Below are 24,335 nucleotides of genomic sequence, written 5' to 3' on the forward strand. Positions count from 1 at the left end.
CGCGTGCCGGAAGAAAGGGCTCGGCGTGCCCTCTCCGGCACGCGTGCCATAGGTTCGCCAACACTGTCCTAGAGGGTCCGAGGCATGGGCTGGCGGTCTCAAAGATCACCATATCCCTGTGGATCCGGTCTGCCATCATCAAGGCATATTGCGTTAAAGATAGGGCACCCCTTACCCCCCACCCCCCTTCCGGATTACAGCCCATACCATTCGGACACTGGGTAGCTCTTGTGCAGTTCGCCATGGGGCGTTGGCCTTACAGGTGTGCAAGGGCTCTTTATGGGCCTCTGCACACATTTTTCCAAATTTCACAAGGTACACACTTTTGCTTCAGCTGATGCCTCGCTTGGTCGCAATGTGCTGCAAGCAGTGGTAATCTGACCACATGTATACAGATATTTTCCCACCCTAGGGACTGCTCAGGAATGTTCCAAAATCTTTGCTGCGTTCCCCAATGACACCAACGAGAGAATAAGATTTTTGTACTTAAAGTAAATTCTTATCACGTTGATTGGAGGACACAGCGCCCACCCAAAGCAGATCCTTCAGGATCTCTGGTGGCTGTTTCCTATTTGTCGCATTCCCTCAGGATTTGCACATGGTTGTACAGTAGTTTGGTTTCATACGGTTTCATGTTTTTTTTTCCTTTTTTGCCTCCCCTACTTCTTACAAACTGATTAGCTTGGTGTCTGTAGGAGGAGCTAACATTTTCTTGCCTAGTGTCCGCCTCCAGGTGGCAGCAGCTATACCCCAAGGTCTTTGCTGTGTCCCCCAATGAACGTGACAAGAAAAAGATTTTACTACAAGTTCAAAAACCTTTATTAAACGATGAGCTTAAATACATTGGCTCAGCTCTAGTCTACTTTTAAATAATGCAGTCACCATAGATACCAGTGCTACACAGTGATAGTGATTACAGTGCAGTCACCTCCAGTGATAGTGATTATAGTGCAGTCACCTCCAGTGATCACAGTTGACGTTTCCTCTGATTGGTGACGTCTGCCCCGACCAGAACCTTTCCATCTTGCAGCTACCCCAATGAACATTTCAGTAATCACCCCACAGTACTAGTACCCCCGTTGTGGCCCCACAATATTAATAGTACCCCAACTCGTAATAGTGCTTTCAAATAATAATAGTGCCCCTTCATCTGTCTCAACTAGTAATAGTGCCCCCAATAGTATTAGTAATAATTAGTAGTATTACTTAAAAGTAATAATACAACCCCTAGGAACCACAAACAGTAATAGTGTCCACTATCAGTGGCCAAACCAATAGTAATAATGCCCCCAAACCAATAGTAATAATAAACCTCCGGCCAGGAAGTATATGCTTTAACTCACACAAGCTCTGCCTCCACCTCTAGTCCAGATGCCTCTGCAATATTTACAAAGGCCCCTTACTTCTTCCCTACGCGCTTTTGGTCTGGCTGCCACCAGAGTATTTGGAGAAGCCCCAGACTCCTCCACCCAGCATGTGCGTTCCTGCATGTACTACACGTAACGCAGAGTCCGGGAGGAGGAGTCGGGGGAATCTCAGAATTCTATAAGAACTATGCTATCTAAAAGATAGGGGAAAAGAGAAATTATTTCCAATTGCAGACCAGAATACAGAAGTGATTTTCTGGTTTCTTGCCTTTAGGCACTGGAATCACTGCTTGGATCAAGCAAATTATCCATACTGTATGTCAGTGGTTGCCTCTTCTATCTCTGTTATTATGAAAACTAAGTGTTGATATATACCAGGCTTCTTACGAATTTCTGTTATCTGTTCTAGAATGTGGATGGTCAGCATTCACCAGCAAACATAATGGTGTACACAAGATAAGTATTTTACTAGTACGGAGACAATAAGGTGAGTCGTGCTTTATTTACTTACTAGGATATGAGGGTTCAGTTCACTGTTAAGGCCCATTTACACGCAACGATTATCGCTCAAAATTTGTTAAAACGATTGCATATGAGTGATAACCGCTGCGTGTAAATGCTCCCATCGTTTACTCTTTGGCTGAACGATGATTTTAACGTGAGCTTAAAATCCATTGTTCAGCCGCAGAGTAGATAACACAGACCACACCCTGTGTTCTGCATGGGAGTAGCTGATTACATTGTATTCAGCTGACAGCCCATGCAAGAACAAAGGAGCTGATTACAGAGCTCAGACCACCTGCTGAGTACTGCAAGCAGTTCCTGGAGGCTCATTTGCATGCAAATGTAGCTGATAAAGTGCTAATGGTCATTAGTGCCCATTAGGACTTCATGCAAAATGATCGCTAAAATTGTCAATCTTTCAATCATTTAAAAGATTGTCCTTGCGTGTAAAGGGGCCTTTATGCTTTATAGGATTGCCTCAATAAGTCATTCCCATCTAAGTAAATGGGACTGAACTGTATAGGTGCCGCCACTATCTAAAGGATGATCACCTGGGGTTACCAAGAGTTGGACCCCACTCATCTGTTTGGTCCTAAGGATAGAGAACCAAACGTATAGTCCTGAATAATCACTTTAAGGAACTTTTTATGATCTTGTTACAAAATATCATTTTCATATTATTGTGGTTATATTTATTTCTATCTTATTGTAAATATTTGCTATTTCCAGCATAAAGGATGTTTGGGGCAACTCAGATTTCAAAGGCCCAATTTCTGGATAAGGCCAGGCAGGCACGTGAGGAAAGGAAAGGCCTCAAAGAAAGAGAGAAAGCTGCAATTAAAATCCAAGCGCTGGTCAGAAGATTCCTTTGTAGATGCCGCCTGCAGCATGAGATCAGGTAACTTAAGTTACGGTGACCTCCATGTCCACGGCTTGTGTTCTAAGGCCGACAGTAGACATTACCAGACCTTCTGACTGCTGAAAGAGTATTCCAGTAAAAGATTTAACAGTTTTATATAAGTAAAGGGTAATCCTAGAATAATGAAAAGTTCTGCAAACTTTTTGTCTAACGTGTTCTAACTTCTCATCATTTTCAAGATCACTGCTTGATATTAGTAAATGGAAATATTCACCCTTTATATTCCGACATGTAGCGGAAACAAGTCCTGATCATGAACTAACTAGCCATACAGCTGCCTTGGTTGGGCATGATCAGAGCGGTTAGTGTGAGTGAGACAGACCAAGCCCACCAGCTGGCATGCAACAGATGAACATTTACAAGGGTGTTGCTTAAGGCCTCATGTCCACGGGGAAAATCAGGCCCGCTACGGATTCTACATGTAGAATCCGTAGCGGGTCCCTCCTGACCCGCGGACATGAGGGCTGAAAATAAGAATTTAAAAGAATTTACCTATCCGTAGCGGACGGGGAAGGTCTGCTGTTCCTCACGGCCGGATCTTCTTTTTCGGCCGGCGGATGAATTCGTCACGCCGGCGGCACGTCGTCGACGTGCCGCGCGCATGCGCCGGGCACATCCGCCGAGCCGAAGCAAGAAAGATCCGGCCGTGAGGAAGAGAAGACCTTCCCGGTCCGCTCTGGATGGGTAAATACTTTTAAATTCCTATTTTAGGTCTCCCGCGGATCCGGACGGCTTCCATAGGCTTCAATAGAAGCCCGCGGGAGCCGTCCCCGCGGGAGACCCGCACGAAAATGGAGCATGGTCCAGATTTTTTCATGCTCCATTTTTAAAAAAATCCCTTTTATTGACCATCCGCGGGTATTTATCTACCCGCGGGTGGTCAATGCATCCCTATGGGATGCGGATCCGCATGCGGGTGATCCGCTGCGGATCTTAAATCATATTTTGCCCGTGGACATGAGGCCTTAATGTCATAACTACAAAAGGCCTCATGTCCACGGGCAAAATATGATTTAAAATCCGCAGCGGATCACCCGCACGCGGATCCGCATCCCATAGGGATGCATTGACCACCCCCGGGTAGATAAATACCCGCGGATGGTCAATAAAAGTGAATTTAAAAAAAATGGAGCATGAAAAAAAATGGACATGCTCCATTTTCATGCGGGTCTCCCGCAGGCTTCTATTGAAGCCTATGGAAAACGTCCGGTACGTGGGAGACCTAAAATAAGAATAACTTACCCGCAGCGGACCGGACAGGTCTTCTCTTCTTCACAGCACATCCGCCGGCCGGAGAAAGAAGATCCGGCCGTGAAGAAGAGAAGATCTGCCCGGTCCACTGCGGGTGAGTTAATTCTTATTTTAAGCGCTCATGTCCGTGGGCAGGAGGGACCCGCTGCGGATTCTCCATGGAGAATCCGTAGCGGGCCTGATTTTCCCCGTGGACATGAGGCCTAAGTGTTTTATATTTTTTTTTATCTCATACTGGACAACCCCTTTAAGTGAATGTCCAACCAATTTGCAAATATTTTTTTTTATCGAAATCCAGCTAAAATGTTATACTGATTACCATAATTTCTTATACATCTGTGATTGATATAGAGCTTCTAATCCCTTACCTAAACATAGATTTCAAGGCGTCATACCAAAATCTTAAATTATCCCTTATCCACAGGATAGGGAATAACTTTATGATTGGTAGAGTCCAACCACTGGAAACCATATCTATCCTGAGAATGGGGCCCTGATGGTCTATGCATGAATGGAGAGGAGAACGCACATGTGCCCCACCACTCCACTCATTTCAGTAACAGCACCAGAAATTGCTGAGTACAAGTGCCTGGCAATCTGCTGCACTATCATTGAAGTGAATGGAGCGGCAGCATGCATGCGCTTCCCAGTGGTGGGATCCCCACCTATCATAAAGTTATTTCCTATCCTGTGCATAGAGGATAACTTTAGATTTTCATATAACCCCTTTGAAACATAACATGCTGACTTCCTACTGCCACCACTAGAGGGAGCAGAGAAGCTAACGGTGTAGTGCTATACATTGAACTCAATTACAGTATGCTCCAATCCTTCCATTAGTGGCAACTGCAGGTAGCCGCATGTATGCAGGGGATTTGGAGCGCTGTATAAGAGAATGGATTTCCGACTGCTATGACAATATGTAAGAGAACTTCATGAGGATGATAAAGTGGAGATTCACTTTAACGTGAACAGTAGGTCCCCTATTTTAGTCTCTGCAGGTAGCACAGGGGTGTGCAGCTCTGGCAATAGGCTGCACAAATCATTTTGACTGATCTTTGTTTTTGCATGGATCATAAGCCCAAGGGTATGCTATGGCACTTGTAGGCATGAAGATTGTCTGTTCATGCTTAAATAACCCGCATGGAATAACCGCTGTCTAGTGCCTACGGGGGCCATAAGACAAGTTGAGACAGTAGATTAATGTTTAGTTGTGTACAGTGTGGTAAATCATGTGTTTTTGTTACTTTCTGATGGCAACAGGCGAGAAGTAGATGATTTTCTAGAAGGCACAGAGAATGGATCCATCAAGATCAACGCGCTTTCTATCTTCAAGTTGGCTCGCAAGCTACTATTAATATTCAGAATACAGGAAGACAAAGTTGTAAGTGTTATCACATGATCATTAAAAAACACACTAAATAGAGATTGTATTATGTCTTGCCACAATTCTATGGCTTCTAAAGGCCATTTGGCATCTTGGCTGATAGAGCTGAGCCTTATCCATGGTGAGAAGCGTTAGACGAAAAATGATTAGTCTCTATTTTGTTGAGTAACTTAATGGTCTTCTACACTTTTTATGTCTCAGTCAGATTAGTGCAAAATTTGCTTAAGACTTAAGTTTCCTTTCAATGCCATTATTACAGTTTATTATAACTTTGTTAATTGCGTAACGTATCTGTGGTTCGGGACTGAATTCTAACTGCATGTATATCATAAACATGAGGCAAGTGAGGACACGTCCTGTGTATTCGGGGTTTTATAGAGAGGGACCCAGAGCTAATCCCGCTCTATACAATGCTGGTGCTGGCTGTTTCTTACAGCTGACACCCGCAGGCAACAGCCGCGATCGTCGTAAACTGTTAACCCTTTGAATGCTGCTGTCAGTACTGGCAGAAGTATTTAAATCCCCCAATCAAAGTTCGAGGTCGAGAACGCCTCCCCTTCCCCTCCTCCCAATGTGAACGCAAGCTGCTGTTTGATTGCCATGGCAGGCTGGGGCCTTCTGAAGGCCTTTCAGATCGTGGTATAATGTACAATTGTATTACATTATATCGCATGAGCGATCAAATGATCGCAAGTCCCCTATGGGGACTTGAACTTTAATAAATCATTAGAAAAAATAAAAGGAAGTAAAGGTTAAAAAAAACACCTTTTACCATATCTATAATTTAAAAAAATCATTACATTAAAAAACAAAAACATATTTGATAATGCTGGTCCAATCTCTCAAAGTGATGCATTATTTGACTCGTACAGTGTACGCCATCAGAAAAAGAAAAAGACAACGCCAGAATTTCAATTGTTTTAGTCACCCTATTTTCAAGACAAAATAAAAGGCATATGTACTCCAAAATAGTACCCAAGAAACTACAGGACATCCTGCAAAAAACCAGCCCTCACACAACTATGTCGATGGAAAAATAAATAAGTAATGACGGTCAGAAATGGTGGCAGAAATGTTTTATTTTTTTTTCAAGATATTTTGTTTTTTTAAAAGTAGTACATAAAAAAAAAACTATAAATATTGTCATTGGGGGACACAGCAAGACCCTGGGTACAGCTGCTACCACTAGGAGGCGGACACTAAGCAAAAAAAAGAGTTAGTCCCTCCTACTAGCTGTACCCCTGCCCTACAGGCACTGAGCTAAATCAGTTTTAACTTAGTGTCCTTAGGTCTTTTCTGCCTTTATTTTAGTTATTTTTCCCCAAGTGTGGAGGGTGAACAGTACTGCATCCGACACACTGCTATCCCCTCCTCCAAGAAGACAAAGTTGACCAGAGTAGCTCTAACTTCTCTGTATCCCGTCAGCCATGGAGTCACTTGAAGCTCCTGAGTTCTGCTCCCTATTCCAGTCCTCTTTGCACACTACATGATAGCCATTGAAGCGGTGATCTTACTGGTACCCCGGGGGAGCTGAAGTTCAGAGGATGAATATGAGGTGAGTAAACTGGATTAGGTAAGTATGGCGCCATCGCCCCTCACCTTTCCACACTCTCCTTTTGGCTGTGTTTCTCATTTGTCTTCTAGTCAGGCAGTCCCCAGAAATGCCCTTCCTCAATAGGATCCCGCATCTGGTGTTACCCTCCGTTGTGTCCCTTTTTCCTCTGCCATCTCCAGCAGTCCCTGTCCTGTCCTTCCTAGCGATCAGACACTTTCCAGTCTTCCCTGAGTCCTTCAGAAGGCGTTCTCTTTCAGCCACTGGCAAACCTGTCGCTAACAGGGAGCAACCGGCTGACCACACACCACCATTTTTTTTCCCCATCCACTTCGGTACTGCTCAAGAACGTCCCACGATCTTGCTGTGTTCCCCAATGACACGGATGAGAAAACAGAATTTTTGTTGCTTGCCATAAAATCCCTTTCACGACACCCAGTTGGTTATTCCTGGCTAGCTCTGCTAGTTTTTCTCAGAGAGGGATCCTCAAGCTGGCCTGCTTCTTTCTGGACCGATTTATTTCTTGTTATGGTCTGTATTGATTGGCTAAAACTGTTAATTTATTCTTTCCTACTGCTTACGTACAAACGTAGTTCAGTGCCTGCAAGAGGGGTATGGCTGTGGACGGGACTAACACTCTGTGTCCGTCTCCTAGAGCTATACCCAAGGTCTGGCTGTGTCCCCCAATGAACATGACGAGAAATTTAAAACTTTTCAAACTTTACAGTATATGGTACATTAAATAGTAGCATTGAAAATTACACCTCATCTTGCAAAAAACAAGCCCTCAGACAGGATAAAAAAAAGAGTTATGGGTTTTTGAAAATGTGGAGAAAAAACTGAAAATGAAAAAAAGGGCTAGTCCTTGAGGGGTTAAACGACACCATTATTTATTCTGTATTATGCTTTGTGTTCCAAATGCATTAAAGTTCATTCTGCTTGCCAATATTTTTGTTTTTGTAGAGGTTTGAAAAACTTTGTCGCTGTATCCTTAACAGTATGGAGTGTGAGAATGAAGCCAAGGTACGCACTGATGTCTGCTGTTGTACAACGTTTAATTATCACATCTTATGACCGCCAAGTAGTTCTAGAACCCCATAAAAGTCACAGGCCACTTCTTATAAGAAAGCAGTACTGCAGTGCACTATGGTAAAACACACTGACTTTATTTACATTGAACACAATGACGGGAATTACGTATTTCGTGCCTAAGCAATTGGCATTTTACTACCATCAAATGTTTAAATCGGTAATGCACACGTAGCGCTTCCTCTGCCCTCTTTTTTTTCTTTCTTCTCTACGGAGCGTATTGAATTCTCTGGCATATCCCGAGAGATACGTTCTGCATTTCAAGTTGAAATTAACGACCTGTATAGAAGATAAGTATAGTTTAGAAATGAAAGCTTCCTTCACAAGGTAATGGTAAAGTATACCAACCTCCCACATCCAGAGACATCCAATTGCCTACATTAAAGGGGGGTAATCCGCATGCAGTTCACCTAAATGCATCGTGGTTTGACAGTTTATGACTTCTTCTAGTATTCTACAAATAAAGTTGTTGCATTTTTTTGATGGCCTCCACGGTTTTGGACTAATGTTCCTTGACCAGAAAGTGATTGAGCTTCATTCATCTCTGGATGTGGGGGGCTGGTATACTTTACCACTCACTTGGGAAGTAAGTTTTTTTTTAATTTTTAAACTAAACTTCTCTTCTGTGCATTTCATTACATGACACCATCCACCCATGTGCGCTGTTGTTGTTTTTTGTTTCTTGGACTTTTTTTTGCTTTTACCAAAACCCTGTGGGTCCTTGGTTTTGGACCTCAAGCCCTCTCCTGTTTTTGTGGCTATCTTCGGGTGGACCCAAAATTGCACTCCCTTCAGATTTTGTTCAAGGCCTCCTTGGATTGCGGATGTGGGGGGTTGTCCTATTTAGGTATCTCCACCACATTAGCTTAGTCCTGTACGTTTATTTATTCATCTCTGGCCTTTTGCCATATTGTCAGAGGTCTGTTTCATTCTAATATATTTAGGTTCTCTTTAAAGGTAAGTTGTCATGTACTTTAATGCTGCTTTCACCGACAGCAGTATAAAGTAGTGACAGACACAGTGATTTCACCGTTCTGTCACTTTGGGGTAATTTGCAGTGTTTATTAAGAACTTGCAGCTTGTTCCTGTAGGTCCCAGCAAGAGGGGGAGTCCAGTTGATTCAGGAGGGGCTACTAGCCTCACCCATCCACCTTGATTTGCAGGTTTCCAGCTATCATACTGCATATTTAAAAAAATTGCAAATCACGGTGGGACTGTTAGGTCCTCATGGATAAACTGGACCCCTCTCTTTCTGGGAGCTGCGGAAGGATACTGAAACAAGCTGTAAGTTCTTAAAAACCACTGCACATTACCCCAAAGTGACAGACCGCTGGAATCAGCATGCCTGTCACTGCTTCATGCTGCCCTCAGTGAGGATCTGACTGGTTCCCTTTATAAAGTCCTGTGTTTGCCAGTACTGTGCTTCAGTATTATATAGATTGTGTAGTATTTTTGAGGCTGTGTATTTAGGTATGTTATATTGGAGTATTTCTCTTGTAGGTCTGGTTTGTTTCTCTTGCGTTGTCTAAAGACCTCACTCTCTTGTGGATAAAACAAATTAAAGACATTCTTTGGCTGTGCTGCGAGTTTCTTAAGATGTTAAAAGTGAGTATTTGAAGTGAATGTGGTGTATCACATATGTTTTATGGTCATACTCAAACTTGAGATGCATGTTTGTCCTGTTCTCTGTTCAGCCCGATATCCTTCAGGATTCCAAGCTTATCACCCTCTACCTCACCATGCTGGTCAACTTCACAGACACCTCCACCTGGAAGATCTGCAGAGGGAAAGGTATGACTTGGGCTGGGCTCAGACGGCTGTGACTTGCTGCATGCCACCCACGTGATTCACGTGCGTGGCACGCAGTAAGTGCGCGATGAACATTGCCTGCTTGCTGTGGGCCATTCATCCCATGAACTATCTTGGCGTGTATACCCACGTAATACGCGGCAAGATAGATCATGCTGCGATTTATCTTGCACGCATATTTGTGAATGGCACAATGTAAGTCTATGGCCACGCGCTACAGCATATTATGCACACAAAATATATGCGGGTAATACGCAGTTGCAATACGATCGTGTGAGAGAGCCCTTACTAGTACTGATTGTTGTGATTTGATATGATGTGTAATAAAAGGTTTTTAAAACATCTGCTATTGTTGTTCACATACTGTTAAAGGCCCGTTTAGACGAAACAATTATCATCCAGAAAATTGATCAAATGAGCAAAACTGAAGGATAATCGTTCAGTCTTAACGCAGGCAAATGACTGAACGATGAATGGGAGTCATGAGGTTCTCGCTCGTTGTTCAGTTTCAGCCGGCATTAAAACCAGAGCACTTTGTGCGCTACTTGTGCAGTTTAAAGCCTGATTGTTCAGTGTTTCACATACGAATGTGAAGAACTGAATGACTAGTGCACAAGAGATGCATGATTCTTAGCAAGAATCGAGCAGTTTAAATAGGCTGCACGAATGCAGACGAGCTGGTGATGTCGTCACCAGCTGGTTCGCTCGGGCAAACAAGAATCGTCAGATTTTCACCCCGTGTAAAAGGAACATTGCAATCTCCCGACAGCACCTTGGGACCTCAATTAGATCTTAGATGCATCACATTTGTCTCCCTTCGAGCCAAAGCGTAACATTTCCCTCCGTCCGCTATCTTGTAAGGTCGCCTTCCTGGTAGCCATCGCTTCCATCCGCAACATTTTTGAATTCGCCTCATTATCATACAGATCTCCTTCTCTGACGCTCCATCAGGACAGCAGGACTTTCTCCCTATGGTAGTCTTGTCCTTCCACCTCAAAGAGAACTTCGTCCTGCTATCCTGTGCGGAGCCGTCACACCCTACGTTGTCACGTCATCACGTTGTCTGCGCACTGTGGCTTATCTTTCCTGTACTGAATCTTTCCGCCTTTCGGATTTGCTATTCTTCAGCCCATTGTTTGGGGAAACCAGCTGTTTCTCTGTTCTGAGATTGAAAAAAAAGTTTGGTACGGTGTTAGCCAGTAGAACAAAGTGTGATTGTTCTCAGTAAGAGAAACCAAGTAATCCTGTAAATATGATACCTTTTAATGGCTAACAAAAATACATGATGTTATAGTGAGCTTTCACAGCCTCTCAGAATCCTTCCTCATTACGCCTGAGGAAGAATTCTGAGAGGGCTGAAATCTTGCATTAACACCATGTATTTTTGTTGGCCATTAAAAGGTATCATATCCACAAGGTTACCTGATTTCTCTTACGGAGAACAATCGTATTCTGTTCTGAGATTCCTCTTCACTAGAGATGAGCGAGTATACTCGCCAAGGCACATTACTCGAGCGAGTAGTGTCTTAGCCGAATATCTCCCCGCTCGTCTCTAAAGATTCGGGGGCCGGCGGGGGTGACAGGTGAGTTGCGGCGGGGAGCGGGGGGGGAAAGAGGGAGAGAGAGATCTCCCCTCTGTTCCTCCCCGCTCCCCGCCCCCCGAATCTTTAGAGACAAGCGGGGAGATACTCGGCTAAGGCACTACTCGCTCGAGTAATGTGCCTTAGCATGTATACTCGCTCATCTCTACTCTTCACTTCTTCGTTTAGTTGTATGTTGTTTTTGAGTCATATATATTTAGTTAGCCTTTGGGCTTTTCCTCTCCTACTGCTTATGTATAATAGAGAGAGCGATATGGGAATTTCAATACATTGACACCTGAAATAGTTATCAACAAAACTGTGAACTTCTCCACATTCATTTTACAGCCTGACCTCATTGTTCCATTTTAGTTTCCTTGTCATTTGGTACATACAGCTCCCTTCTTGTTCTATGTTGCTTTTCTGTCCTAATCCTATTATTGCCATACAAAATAGAAGGAAATTAAAAGGGAGAGGAGAATAGTTAAGTTAGAACTACTTTCATTGGTCTATATATCTAACCAACTAGATTTCATGTAATATATTAGTACATCCAGAGCAGTTGAGGAATTAATGTTCAGTCATTTAATTTCATGTTACATTTTCTGTCACTTTGTTTCTTGTAGGAGAAAATCTGAGACCAGCGATGACTCATATTTGCGCAAATATCATGGGCCATCTTAATCAGAAGGGCTTTTACTCTGTATTACAGGTATGCTCTGGCTCTAGTCTTGCAATAACTGAAAGCTGCCTTAAGGTGCTTTTACACAGAACGATTCATTCAGATTCCCGCGATCCAGCAAAAAATGTGAACGATTATCGCTCAGTGTAGGTGCATGGACTAAGTGAATGACAAACGAGAAGTTGTTCACTTCTTTTTTTGTTGTTCAGTTTCTGCATGCCAAAAACTGAATGACCTATCGTTCCGTGTAAGCAGGCAGCATCACTTATGAACGACTGCCTATTTACTGTGAATGGAGGCAGGTGGGCTGGAATGATCCCCGGACCACCACTCTGCCTTCATTCAGTCAATGATGCTCGTTCCTATGTAAAAGCTGTCGGGTATGTGTTGCCCAACAGATGGTCCCATGTAAAGGTCCCATGTAAAGCCCTTAAAGGGCTCCTCCAGGGAAGCCTTTTTAGCATTTCCAAGGGGTACAGTTGCCGTACAGTGTATACTAGGGGAGATAGCTTGCTTACCAAACACTGTATTGATGAATTAGCCACACCAGTCCCTTGTCTTCCCATGTGACCTCTACTGTGACTAGTTGAATCCTCCTGTATATACCGGACTGGGAGTAACTTTTATTTATCTCATAGGAATGAATAGAGACAGTGATTCCTGCCTGCTGGAGGATTCGGTTCAGCACAGTGGAGGTCACCTTTGTAAAGCTCAAATTTGCAGCCACTGTTTATATAAAACCGTATGAGCCTGAGTGATGAGAGTTATGAAGAGGGCAGCAGATGGGCAAACAAATAGAATCTATTGTTCCAAATCACCGTTGGCTGTGTACAGAGCTTTCATGCTTTGAATGACTGATCAACCTTCCTTATGACCTTGTATATATTTTGTTGATGGCAACTCGTATAGCGTAGCAACAGAGAATTTTCTGCTATTGCCCTGCTATAGTCCATCTACCACCATAGCACCCTATTCATAGAAAGTGTCATTCCTGTAATAGATAAACTACCAGTTATTCTAGTGAAAGTGAGCATATCTGTCTCATGCTGCATGCAGTATGTGTGTAGTGGCCATGCCTCACTGCAGTGTTTGACGTTATATTGCCATTAAATGTTTATGCCGTTTAAGGTGACATTATGTGGAATGTCGTACTACCTGCGCCTGCCTGTGTATTAACATTAGTACATCACATTTTTGTAGTTTTTGGATTGACACTTCTTGCCATTTCAAGTAAAGGACATGTATCAATTGGTAGTGAACTTGAGGATCTTTTTTTACAGATCCTTCTTACCAACGGTCTGGCTCGATCACGTCCATCTCTGTCAAAAGCTACATTAACAGCATTATTTTCCCTGGCGTTGCGGTATGATGCTACGTATTTACCGATCTATGAGGGTATATGTGTTTGTGTCTTTTTTGGATTATACCTTGAAGTTCTGTTATCGGACCACACCGATACCAATCTGATGAGCTCGTTGTCATGTGCCAAATTGGTAGATATGGAAGCCTGTGATGAGAAGATTGCTAGCGGTATCTATGAACAACGCGAAGCACTTTTGTGTTATAGCAAAATGCTCTTCTCATGAGAACTCAAGAGAATTCCGTTTAATTGAAGAAATTAAACATTCTTCATTCAGAAAAAGAGAGGGAGTTATTATACAAAGGTTACTATTACAAAGGTTACAAAGATTATTACTCATAAGGCTAATTGACAGCTACAAAACAATCTCAAAGCTTTTAAGGCTCATCTAGACAAGGAAATAGCTGCAGTCGGTGTATTGTTATCTCATTATAATCTATTTCTGTTGACTGACTATGTCTTTATGTTAACATAGTTTAGTATTGCTATTTTTCCTGTTGACTTCTCTTATCTTTTAATCCTTAATTCCGAGACTCCATATCATAGGTTTTAGCTTGTATGTAATGTTCAATAGTCCAATCAAGATAGAAATACATACACTTATTGCATTCTGAAACGTAACAGTTTATGTGCCATGACAGTTCTATGATCCAGAAGCTCTACTTTGCTTTAAACGAGACTTGTTCTTGAATAAATCTGTGTAAATATAAAGTATAGTCTGCAGTTTGTCTGGACATGATATCACTTTACATGTATACATTGTGAATAAGAAATGTGCTTAGTGTGGACAGCTGACTTTTTTGTGTTCGTTGATCATTTTATTGGAAGAATAATCAATTTTTCTTTTCTAGTCCGGTGCTGGCTGCACAATTTTCTGACAATCTTCTCCGCTCCTTCCTCATCCACATAATGTCTGTTCCTGCTCTGATTTCACATCTAACCGTCCTGACACCAGATGTAAGTTGCTCAGACAATGCATTCATTGAAACCCTAAAGAAAGCTGTGTCCTCTGTGCTATTTGGGACTTGAAACCTAGTTTTGAGGTTACAGTTAGGTTTATTGATTTACAATATCTAAAGGTGCCATAAGCATATTAGTCCTTAGTCCTGCACATTCAATAGATGGCTGCCAGATGTATCATAGAGGGCTGCTATAACCTTTCGGCATTAAATTGTGAGCAGATGCCCTTAGGTTTGGCACGTCTTGTCTGCACAGATCTAATGTTATCTTGTTTTCTATTTCTCTTTTCTTATGTATCTTTCTATTTTCAGAGATTATCTGTGATTGAATCAAATGGACTCTTTCATAAATTCATTTTGTTCCTGAGTCGAGAAGAACAGTGCAGAGATGTATGTGTCTGTCTGGAAGGAAGCCACACCCTGTGTTTGCTAGGTATTGTGCTATTTGTAATGTCGGATTTTCACACACTATTAAGGTCCATTTACACACACAGATGATCGCTCAAAATTCATCAGAAATAGAGATGAGCGAGCACCCAAATGCTCGGGCCCACGTTATTCGAGTCGAGCTTTTCGTAAAATTCGAGAGCTCTACTCGAGTAACGAACCCCATTGACTACAATGAGAGACTCGAGCAATTTTGTATGTGGAACGCAGGGTCACGAGCTTTTTTTTTTTTGCTCCTTGGTCTCTCTCTCTCTCCCTCTCTCTCCCCAAAAATTTTCAATTGACGCGGCCTGCGTCGCGGCAGGGAGGGGCCAAAACAGGCACATCACAGCGAGGAGGGGCCAAAAGCTGGCGCGGGGTTGAACGTGATTTGATGCTCGTTCGAGTAACGAGCACCATCGAGTACGCTAATACTCGAACGAGCATCAAGCTCGCCAGAGTATGTTCGCTCAACTCTAGTCAGAAACTGACAGTTTTGAGTGATCATCCTGCTTTAGCTACTAATGGGCTAATCAGCCCTTTAGTACTTCATGTGCATGTATTTAGAGAACAGCGGGTGGTCTGTTCTCTAAATACATAGCTATTGTTCTCCAGCGGAACAGCAGCAGTTAAAGAATGTTATCGGCGCTACCCAAGGAGAACTCAGCGTGCAGTCCTTCTTATCAGGTACAAGGATTTCATGGTGGGGAGAAGCTCTGCTTGAGCCGGGAAGCCACCTCACCTCGGTCAAGAGGTAAGTATTTGAGTTTATTTTGTTTGTCTGCCGCCGTGCGGACGGTAATAGGTGTCACCAGGCTCGTTTTTGCCGCCCGCTGCGCTGCTTGATATGCCGCCTGCTGCGCGGCTTGTTATGCTGCCCGCTGCTGGTTATGCAGCGCACTACTCCGCCTGCTGCGGTTTGATGCTGCCCCCGCTGCTGGTTGGTGCCTCCTGCTGCACTGCTGGTTGGTGCCACCCCCGGCTTATTGTGACCGCCCGCGATTTATTTTGGCCGCCCGCGGCTAATGTGTTGCCGCTAGTTCTGCTGTGGACCCGGCATGTGCCTGCTGCCTAGGCCTGCGGCTCGTTTCGGGGGCTGCCAGCGGCTCGTGGGGGGGCTGCCTTGGCTGATCACCTTGAGGCGGCTCGCGGCCGCAGCAGCTCCAGCGCTGGACCTCTGTGCAGGAGGGGGCTTGGCGCCCTCGGCGGGGCATGCGGGCGGGTGCTGCGGCCTCGGAGGTTTCCCCCGCCGTGCGGGCAATGGCATGATTCCCGCCGAGCGGGCGCTTGAATTACCCGCCGAGTGGGCGCTTGACTTTCCCGCCACGTGGGCTTTTTGAATTTCCCGCCACCGCGTGGGCACTGTGTTTTATTGTCCCGCCGCCGCGCGGGCACTGTATGTTATTTTCCTGCCGCGCGGGCTGGTGATTTTCCCGCCACGCGGGCACTGTACTTTCCCATCGCTTGGGCAGCACGACCCGTGCTTCACCAGCTCCCTCCCTTTTCCTTGTAACCGCCGCGGACACATTGCGGCAACGGGTGTTTGCAGGGAGATGCAGTTCCTCTTGCTGCATGCACTGAATGTTGCTGCCATGCGACCATTGATGAACAGCGCTGGCTACGTGTCATGGGTGCGGTCGCAGTTAGAAGGCGCCCGCATTTTTTTATCGTTACGCGGCTACAGTCTCCGGTGGCGCAGCTGACCAGCGTGCGGATCACACTGGGTGCGCAGCTATAGTGTGCCCTGGACCGGCTTGAGCCTTGCCTGGTAGCTCCCCTATTGCCCTTCTGCAGTTCCCTGCAGCCAAGCGGACCGCAACGTCTGTGCCCAGGATGACTCGGGGATGACCAGAGCCACATGCCAAGTGCGCTCTCGCTACAGTATGAGATACCTCCAGCAAAGGATAGCTCGCCTTACTGACAACAGCGTTCAAACCGATTATCAGCATTTTCCAGGCATGCTGAGTCCTGTAGCACCTTCTATACCCAAGGGCCTGTTGGCTTCCTCCAACCTGCTGAGACCGGCTGTACCTTCCAGATGGAAAGAGTACTATTCATAGGAACTCGGCAAACACGTCGCGCCTCCTCTCTGCCTTGCAACCGGTGAGCCTTCGCGATTCAGCCCCGTAGGTTCGGACGGGGATAGCCTACAGCCATGATACCCTGCTTCCCCCTGATGGGTGCAGAACAGCCCATGTTTCCCCTATATTGTGAATGGGCAGATGCGGGACATAAGGTGATCTCTAATTCAGAGCAGTCTCTAATTTAACTACTCGAGCATTCACCACGGATCGCATAAGGAAGTTAACACGTGCAACGGAGTTAAGTTGGACGGATCCAGGAGCACGCTGTGACACTACCGCGCTCGGCCTGCATTATTGCTTGCAGGAAACCGTGTGCAATTCTATACTTGTACTGTTGGCAACTCCTCGGGATCTTCCCTTTACACCACTGAGGTTACCTCAATCGGACCAGCAAGATCTCTGTCCCGGTGTGTGTACTGTATTGCCAACGTCTTGTGTCTAGTAGTTTCATACGGTGGCACTGATATGTCGGTACAGGACCAACCCTAGTTAACCAATCCGTAAGTCCCTGGGGCACAAGCCCTTCTCGATCTACAGCTAACCAGGTCGCTAACAACATGGATGGGCCGTAGGGATACGCAGCATTAGAGCAACGCTGCGCTTCAGCGATGCGGCCTGGGACCAGAATTCAGTCCTGGGCTCCTTGGGTCTCCTACATTCGGTGGCCGTCAGCTGCAAAGATGACTCCTTCAGATACTTGAAAGGTAACCAGGAACAGGGAACCTTCCGTCGCAAGCTTCGTCGACCAGAAGCGGTTAGGTACCACAAGGGATCATTCCCTCGCAGAGGGACTGGGAAGGTGATATTGACAACCTGAAGTTATATGGAAACCGACGTACAATTATGTCAGATGTTGGAAGGCATGCAACTTCCCGAAGTCTCAACGCAGATGGCTCCGCAGTCTTGTTTTGGACCCTGACTTTGTACTGAAGGTCGTCATCAGGAGACGATTGTTATCGACCTGTCGAATATCTTCCCGCTGCGGTTGGTATGGGGATCCACTTCAGTGAAGTATCCGGTGGGCACCCTTCTCGGTAGTGCCTCGGCCAAGGAGCGCTCCGGTGGAAAGTGGGCGCGGTCTGACTACACAAGAGTACCTCTCTAAGGTAGCATTCTTCATCGCGCGGACACGCTGATCGTAGTCTCGGTGTGGACTTCTTGCACTGACTCTGCCTCACGTCAGTACACGGTGACAGGCCAGGCAGTTATATTTTCAGGCTGTGTTACAGCTCACAGTACTTGGACAACGGGTACCTGGTTGAAAGCTCCTTATCAGGAGTTTCTTCTCCAAAAGATGGTTGTGGCCGTCACTTAGGCTCTTTACGCTCCATTCGGAGCATGCTGGATAACCAGTCATCCATTAAGGTTAGTTGCAGTTAAGCAGCAGATTTGCTTTCTTACTCATGCGACTTCTTATATTTTCCCGCCCCCTTGGGTACTGCTCTAGAACGTCCCGAGGTCTTTGCTGTGTCCCCCAATGATAACAGACGAGAAAACTAGATTTTTTAAGAACTTACCGTAAAATCTCTTTCTCGTCTTGTTCATTGGGGGATACAGCACCCACCCAGTCTGGTATTAGGTCTGCAACATTTAATCCTGAGTGGGAGGATTCTCAGTGCTGTCGCACACGGGTCGGAATGAGTTACAGTTAGTGAGTATTGTTTGGTACTCAGTATTGTTGTTGTATCCTACTGGCTGCTCCTACTGCTTGCATGCAAACTAAGCTAGCACGATGCTTGCAGGGGGGGGATAGCTAGTGGGAGGAGTTAACACTTTTATGCTTAGTGTCACCTCCTAGTGGCAGAAGCTATACCCCAAGGTCTTTGCTGTGTCGAGAAAGAGATTTTACGGTTAGTTCTTACAAAATCTAGTTTTTATGTATTGGCCAAAAGACTTTTTACCCTAATGGAAGATATGACTAGGGGTTGACTCTGTTAGACAGACCCTTTTAAGAGGTTCTTCATAAACTCTGTTGTGAGTTTCCATTGTTTCCAAACTTCCCTTTTCACTTTCAGGTAACCTTATTCATCTGGGCCACCTGACAGAGAAAGTCTTAGAAGAAGAGACGGGGCACTTTGTGAGCGTCCTCACACAAATGTTGTCATACTGTCAAAAATATGTCTCTCAGAAGAAATCCAATCTTACACACTGGCACCCTGTACTAGGCTGGTTTTCCCAGACTGTTGATTATGGGTATGTTTCTTTTACCATATATTTAAATACGTTTTTCAGCATTTTCAATGTAAAGCTGTGCATTTCTTTTTCATTGGAGAGGAGGTCATTAAAGATGAGCGAGTATACTCGCTAAGGCACATTACTCGAGCGAGTAGTACCTTAGCCGAGTATCTCCCCGCTCGTCTCTAAAGATTCGGGGGCTGGCGCGGGTGATAGGTGAGTTGCGGCGGGGAGCAGGGAGGAGCCGGGGGGGAGAGAGAGATCTCCCCTCCGTTCCTCCCCGCCCCCCGCCGGCCCCCGAATCTTTAGAGACGAGCGGGGAGATGCTCGGCTAAGGAACTACTCACTCGAGTAATGAGCTTTAGCGAGTATACTAGCTCATCTCTAGAGGTCATTCATTCTCTCCATTGAAATTAGTCGGAGTCTTATTGACATATCATGTTGCAAAAGTAAGAAACTCATTTATATAATCTTCTACTCTCTCTAATGGCTTTACCTTTCCCATCACTCTCTAATCTCACTCTTCCATCTCTGCTCTATATCATCTTTTTATGTCTGTTCTATCAGCTTATAACCCAAATTCATTCTTTTCTCCTTTATTTTTCTCCAGTCTCAATGAATCAATGCCATTGCTTACCAAGCAGCTTCAACATTTGTGGGGTGTTCATATGATCCGCATCTTGTTTCGGGAAGTCCTCAGTAAGAAACTAGCAGAAAATCAAGATGTGTCTGTTGTGACCAACCCAAGCTCCTCTCCGCAGAACAATCTACCCATGAAAAGTGAGTTATTTTAAGCAGAACAGGTACATATATAGTGGATGTATAGAAGGGCTTCATATTATGGGATCTTAGACTTGCTTTATATGTTTAGATTTGGTTGCAATTTTCTCTTTACGTCTTTGGCCATTTCCAAGCACTGCCATTGTGTTTCTGCGGGTCTGTGAATTTACTCTTCCACTGAACTTTTATATTTGTTGGCAAATTCAAGCAATATGGCATTGAAACAACAACAAGCTAGTTGAGAAGCTAGTCATCTAGTGGTCTGCTGTACTTTTCACCATTCGTGTAGTTGCGTGGCCATGAGAAAAAAAAGAAAATAATCTTCCTATTTTTTGTTTTTATGATCAAACATTTTTTTTAATTACTTTTCACATTGCTTCCTTGCATGTATTCTTCCAGACCTGTTCAAACGGGCATTCCAGAAATCTGCCTCAGTTCGTCACATATTGAAACCAATTGGAGGTAAAAGAGTCGACTCTCAAGAGGTGCAAAAAGTGTGCAATATATGTGTGTTGTACCAAACCGTACTCACTACTCTCACTCAGATCCGGCTTCAGATTCTTACTGGTACGTACCGTCTTTGTTACTTTTTTATTGCATTGGTCCAGTATTACATAATAGTTTGTCTCAGAATCTGCTTATATGTTCAAATAATTAATAATCCCCAGTGAGACTTTGAAAGTTTTCACTGCCATCAGAATATGTGTTGCAATGTTATATGATATGTTAAGACTTTTTTGTTATCTTTTGCCTCTAAGGTCTAACTTACTTGGACGATCTTTTGCCCAAGTTGTGGGCTTTCATTTGTGAACTGGGACCTCAAGGAGGATTGAAACTTTTCCTGGAGTGCTTGAGCAATGACACCGAGGAATCCCGTAGACTTTTGGCCATGCTCGTCCTTTTTTGTGACTGTTCCAGACACCTAATTACGTGAGTGTCCACCGTTCAGTTAATCGGAAAATGCCCATTTTCCACACTCAATCAATTAACCCTTTGCAATCCAATTTTGGATTCAGGGTTTCCTAGGGGGCTTCCTCTTTCTGCCATTATACAATGGCGCCATCTGCAGGCTAGAGCCAGTACTGTGGTATGGGACATGCTGAAGAGACCCCCCCCCCCCCCCCCCGATGTCCAAGCGGCCAGTAATATACAGTAAGAATACCCTGCCGGACGTCTTCCGACATCGGAGCTGTACAGCCTTCAATCAGAATGTCTTTAGACGTCAGACAGTGGATTGGAAAGGGTTAAAGTACACAATACATTTTCGTTAGAATTGTATTGCTTTTAACAACTTCTAGCTGAAAATTTTCGAGAGGATGATACATTTTTAAACGCTGTATTTATACTTGAATGTTTTAGTGTTCCTAACTTTAGTGTTTCTGTTTGTCAGGATTCTGGATGACATTGAGGTGTATGAGGAGCAAATATCCTTCAAACTGGAAGAACTCGTCACTATCTCCGCATTTCTCAATTGCTTTGTGTTCAAGATGGTGTGGGATGGTCTTTTGGGTGAGGCAGCAGGAGTATTCTATCTGGTTATTGACTGCAATTTATCTTTTATAGCGCTGCCTCTTCTGCTTTCCTAATTACTAAGTTCATGTTTTGAACAGCTGGTGCGGCTAGTCATTACTCAATCTTTTTCATAGCAAAAAAATTTCCTCTTACCAAAAATTGATCCATCTTATATATTGCAGTTTACATGCTACCAGTTCAGCAGTGATTGTCATAGAGAATGGCCACTTTTGTCTATGGGCTGTGTCTGGTTTTGCAGCTTAACACCATTCTCCATTCCACTGCTTTGCTTTAGTCCTCATTCAGATAGCGGTATTCTGATCAGTATTTCTCATCAGTATTTGTAAGCCAAAATCAGGAGTGAGTCAAAAACACAGAAGGGTTTCAAATCTTTCAATCATCATTTTTGTCTCTCTTGTTCCAGGGCCTTAAGGTGCATTTACACTGCAAAGATAATCGCTCAAAAGATGGCTTTTGAGTGATCATTTTGCATGAAGTACTACTTGGTACTAATGCCTTCCCGGTTTGTGAGCCCTGGGAGCTGTAATCAGGGAACAGACCTCCCGCTGTTCCCTGATTACTTTTGTTTTGATCTGCTTGGGACGGGGGTAGGTGTGTGTGTGGGGGTGTTAACAGCTGAAAACAGCTTATACAGTGGTATCAGCTGTATTCAGATCTCCTCTGGCAGAGCACAGCGTGCGGTCCTGCTTATCAGATATTCTGCTGAACGACGGTTTTCAAACAGACCTAAAAACCGTCGTTCGGCAAAAAACTGTAAGAGGGGCACATTTAGACACAACGATTATCGCTCAAAAGATGGTTTTTGAGCAATAATCGTTGTGTCTAAATGGGCCTTTACTGTTATCATCAACTTTGGCTGTCTTTCTAGGTTTTCTTATTTTTCACCATTCCTCCTAACAATCAACTAGCTTCATGTCATTAAGCAGTTTTTAAAATGATACAGAAATGCGAATATTTATATTCCTTGCAGAGAATGCCAAAGGGGAAACCCTGGAGCTTTTCCATTCTGTACATGGTTGGCTTATGGTTCTGTATGAGAGAGATTGCCGGAGGAGATTTAGCCCAGAGGACCACTGGTTGCGGAAGTAAGTTAATGTGTAATAAATGGGATTTCATGTATATAAAGCTTAAACACTGCATAAATTAAATGTTCTACAACTTTATTTTATGTATTTGAGCCCCCCCCCCCATTTTCAAGATATTATTTGTTTTATATGAATAGGAACACTCCTCTTTACTTTCAGAGGCTGCAAACATGTACATAGCTCGTCCTGCGTCCAGCTGAGATGTGGATACCATTATGTACAGTCCAAACAATTGCATGTGACCCATATACATCATCAGCAAATACACAAATCTCTTTGATTGTTCACTACTATGTATCTGTCTAGAGTTCAGGCTCACAGAGTATTGCCCAGATGGATTACAATTGTATTCACTTCTCGGTTGGCAGCAGAACTAGCTAGGTACAGAATTGCTGCCTGACAGCAAACACAATGCTGCTGCAGAATTGAAACATGAAAGTTTGTTAGAAAGTTGTAGAATGTTTGTCTCATTTCTGTAGTGACTAAGCTTCAGTTACTTAAAAATGGAAAACTCTTAGAAAGCGGTCTAAAAAAATTAATTTTCAAGCATCTGATGTTTATTCAGCACTGTAACGCAATATACACATTATTTCCACTAACCTTTTGTAATGCTAAGGCCCTGAGCCTGATACTACAAGACCTAGGGTATAGCTGCTGCCACTGGGAGGCGGACACTAAACAAAAAAAGTGTTTGCATTTTCAATAATGTAGCCCCCTAATCATGATATTATACATCTTTGTATCTGAGTGTGATTGTATTAATTAGGAATTGGTTACAAAACATCTAAGATGATTGTTATTTGTCCACACAGAGATCTTAAACCTGCTGTGCTCTTCCAGGAATTGGACAAAGAGAGAAAACGAGCCCAACTCTTACTTCAGTACATCCCTCATGTCATCCCACACAAAAATGTATGTTGCTTTGCTTGCTTATACTCTTCATTGAATGTGACACATAGGTTTATACTATTAACCGTCTACTTAATAATAATTAACAGGACTATTAGCAATTTTTTCAAGATCAAACATAAAGTTTAATCTGTACATACATGTACAGTGGATGTCGGGTTCTATTGTATGGAGAGGGCTCAGCAGCTATGCCCGCTTCATATGTGGCAGGTGCCAGCTGTAAAAACACAGCTGACAACTGGCCACAGCTGTTGGGATCGGAAATAACTTAGATCCTAGGCATTAAACCAATTAGATGACACTGCCACTCATTTAAATGGCTCCTTCCTGTCCCTCCATCTTCTCGATTTCTTCTTATTGAGTCGGAATCTATTCTGAACAATATATTGTAATACTTAAGGATTGTAGTATATTGTACAAGTGATTGGACAATCGTTCAAATGGGACGTGGGCTGCATTCCCACGAACGTATATCCGCTCGGTTTTCACGCCGAGCCGATATACGTCATCCTCATGTGCAGGGAGGGGGAGGATGGAAGAGCCAGGAGCAGGAACTGAGCTCCCGCCACCCCTCTCTGCCTCCTCTCCGCCCCTCTGCACTATTTGCAATGGGGAGAGGCGGAACGGAGGCAGGGCTAATTCTCAGAACTGAGCCCCGCCCCGTCCCACCTCCTTTCATTGCAAATAGTGCAGAGGGGTGGAGAGGAGGCAGAGAGGGGGCGGGAGCCCAGTTCCTGCTCCTGGCTCTTCCATCCCCCCCCCCGCGCATGAGGACGACGTACATCGGCTCGGCATGAAAACCGAGCCGATATACGTTCGTGGGAATGCAGCCTTAGAAGCCTTATCAGGGAGCAACCAAAAAAAACTAAACTTTAGTAAAGCAA

The 24,335-nt window shown here is 44.2% G+C and overlaps 1 protein-coding gene across 1 annotated transcript in view; it reads left to right on the forward strand.

Annotated features, from left to right (window-relative positions):
• Positions 1-24,335, forward strand: part of UBE3B (ubiquitin protein ligase E3B) — a 48,640-nt gene that overhangs the window by 7,997 nt on the left and 16,308 nt on the right. Inside the window, exons 2-18 of the mRNA XM_066603864.1 lie at positions 1,777-1,854; positions 2,601-2,769; positions 5,305-5,425; positions 7,944-8,003; positions 9,570-9,674; positions 9,764-9,860; positions 12,085-12,170; positions 13,421-13,503; positions 14,352-14,457; positions 14,772-14,892; positions 18,985-19,162; positions 19,755-19,924; positions 20,324-20,491; positions 20,683-20,854; positions 21,315-21,433; positions 22,428-22,542; positions 23,355-23,454. Of these exons, the coding sequence (XP_066459961.1) occupies positions 2,609-2,769; positions 5,305-5,425; positions 7,944-8,003; positions 9,570-9,674; positions 9,764-9,860; positions 12,085-12,170; positions 13,421-13,503; positions 14,352-14,457; positions 14,772-14,892; positions 18,985-19,162; positions 19,755-19,924; positions 20,324-20,491; positions 20,683-20,854; positions 21,315-21,433; positions 22,428-22,542; positions 23,355-23,454 (1,962 nt within the window). The 5' untranslated portion in view covers positions 1,777-1,854; positions 2,601-2,608. The remainder of the gene's footprint in view (positions 1-1,776; positions 1,855-2,600; positions 2,770-5,304; positions 5,426-7,943; positions 8,004-9,569; positions 9,675-9,763; positions 9,861-12,084; positions 12,171-13,420; positions 13,504-14,351; positions 14,458-14,771; positions 14,893-18,984; positions 19,163-19,754; positions 19,925-20,323; positions 20,492-20,682; positions 20,855-21,314; positions 21,434-22,427; positions 22,543-23,354; positions 23,455-24,335) is intronic.

The sequence above is a fragment of the Eleutherodactylus coqui genome, chromosome 5, assembly GCF_035609145.1.
Source record: "Eleutherodactylus coqui strain aEleCoq1 chromosome 5, aEleCoq1.hap1, whole genome shotgun sequence".
Classification (NCBI taxonomy): domain Eukaryota; kingdom Metazoa; phylum Chordata; class Amphibia; order Anura; family Eleutherodactylidae; genus Eleutherodactylus; species Eleutherodactylus coqui.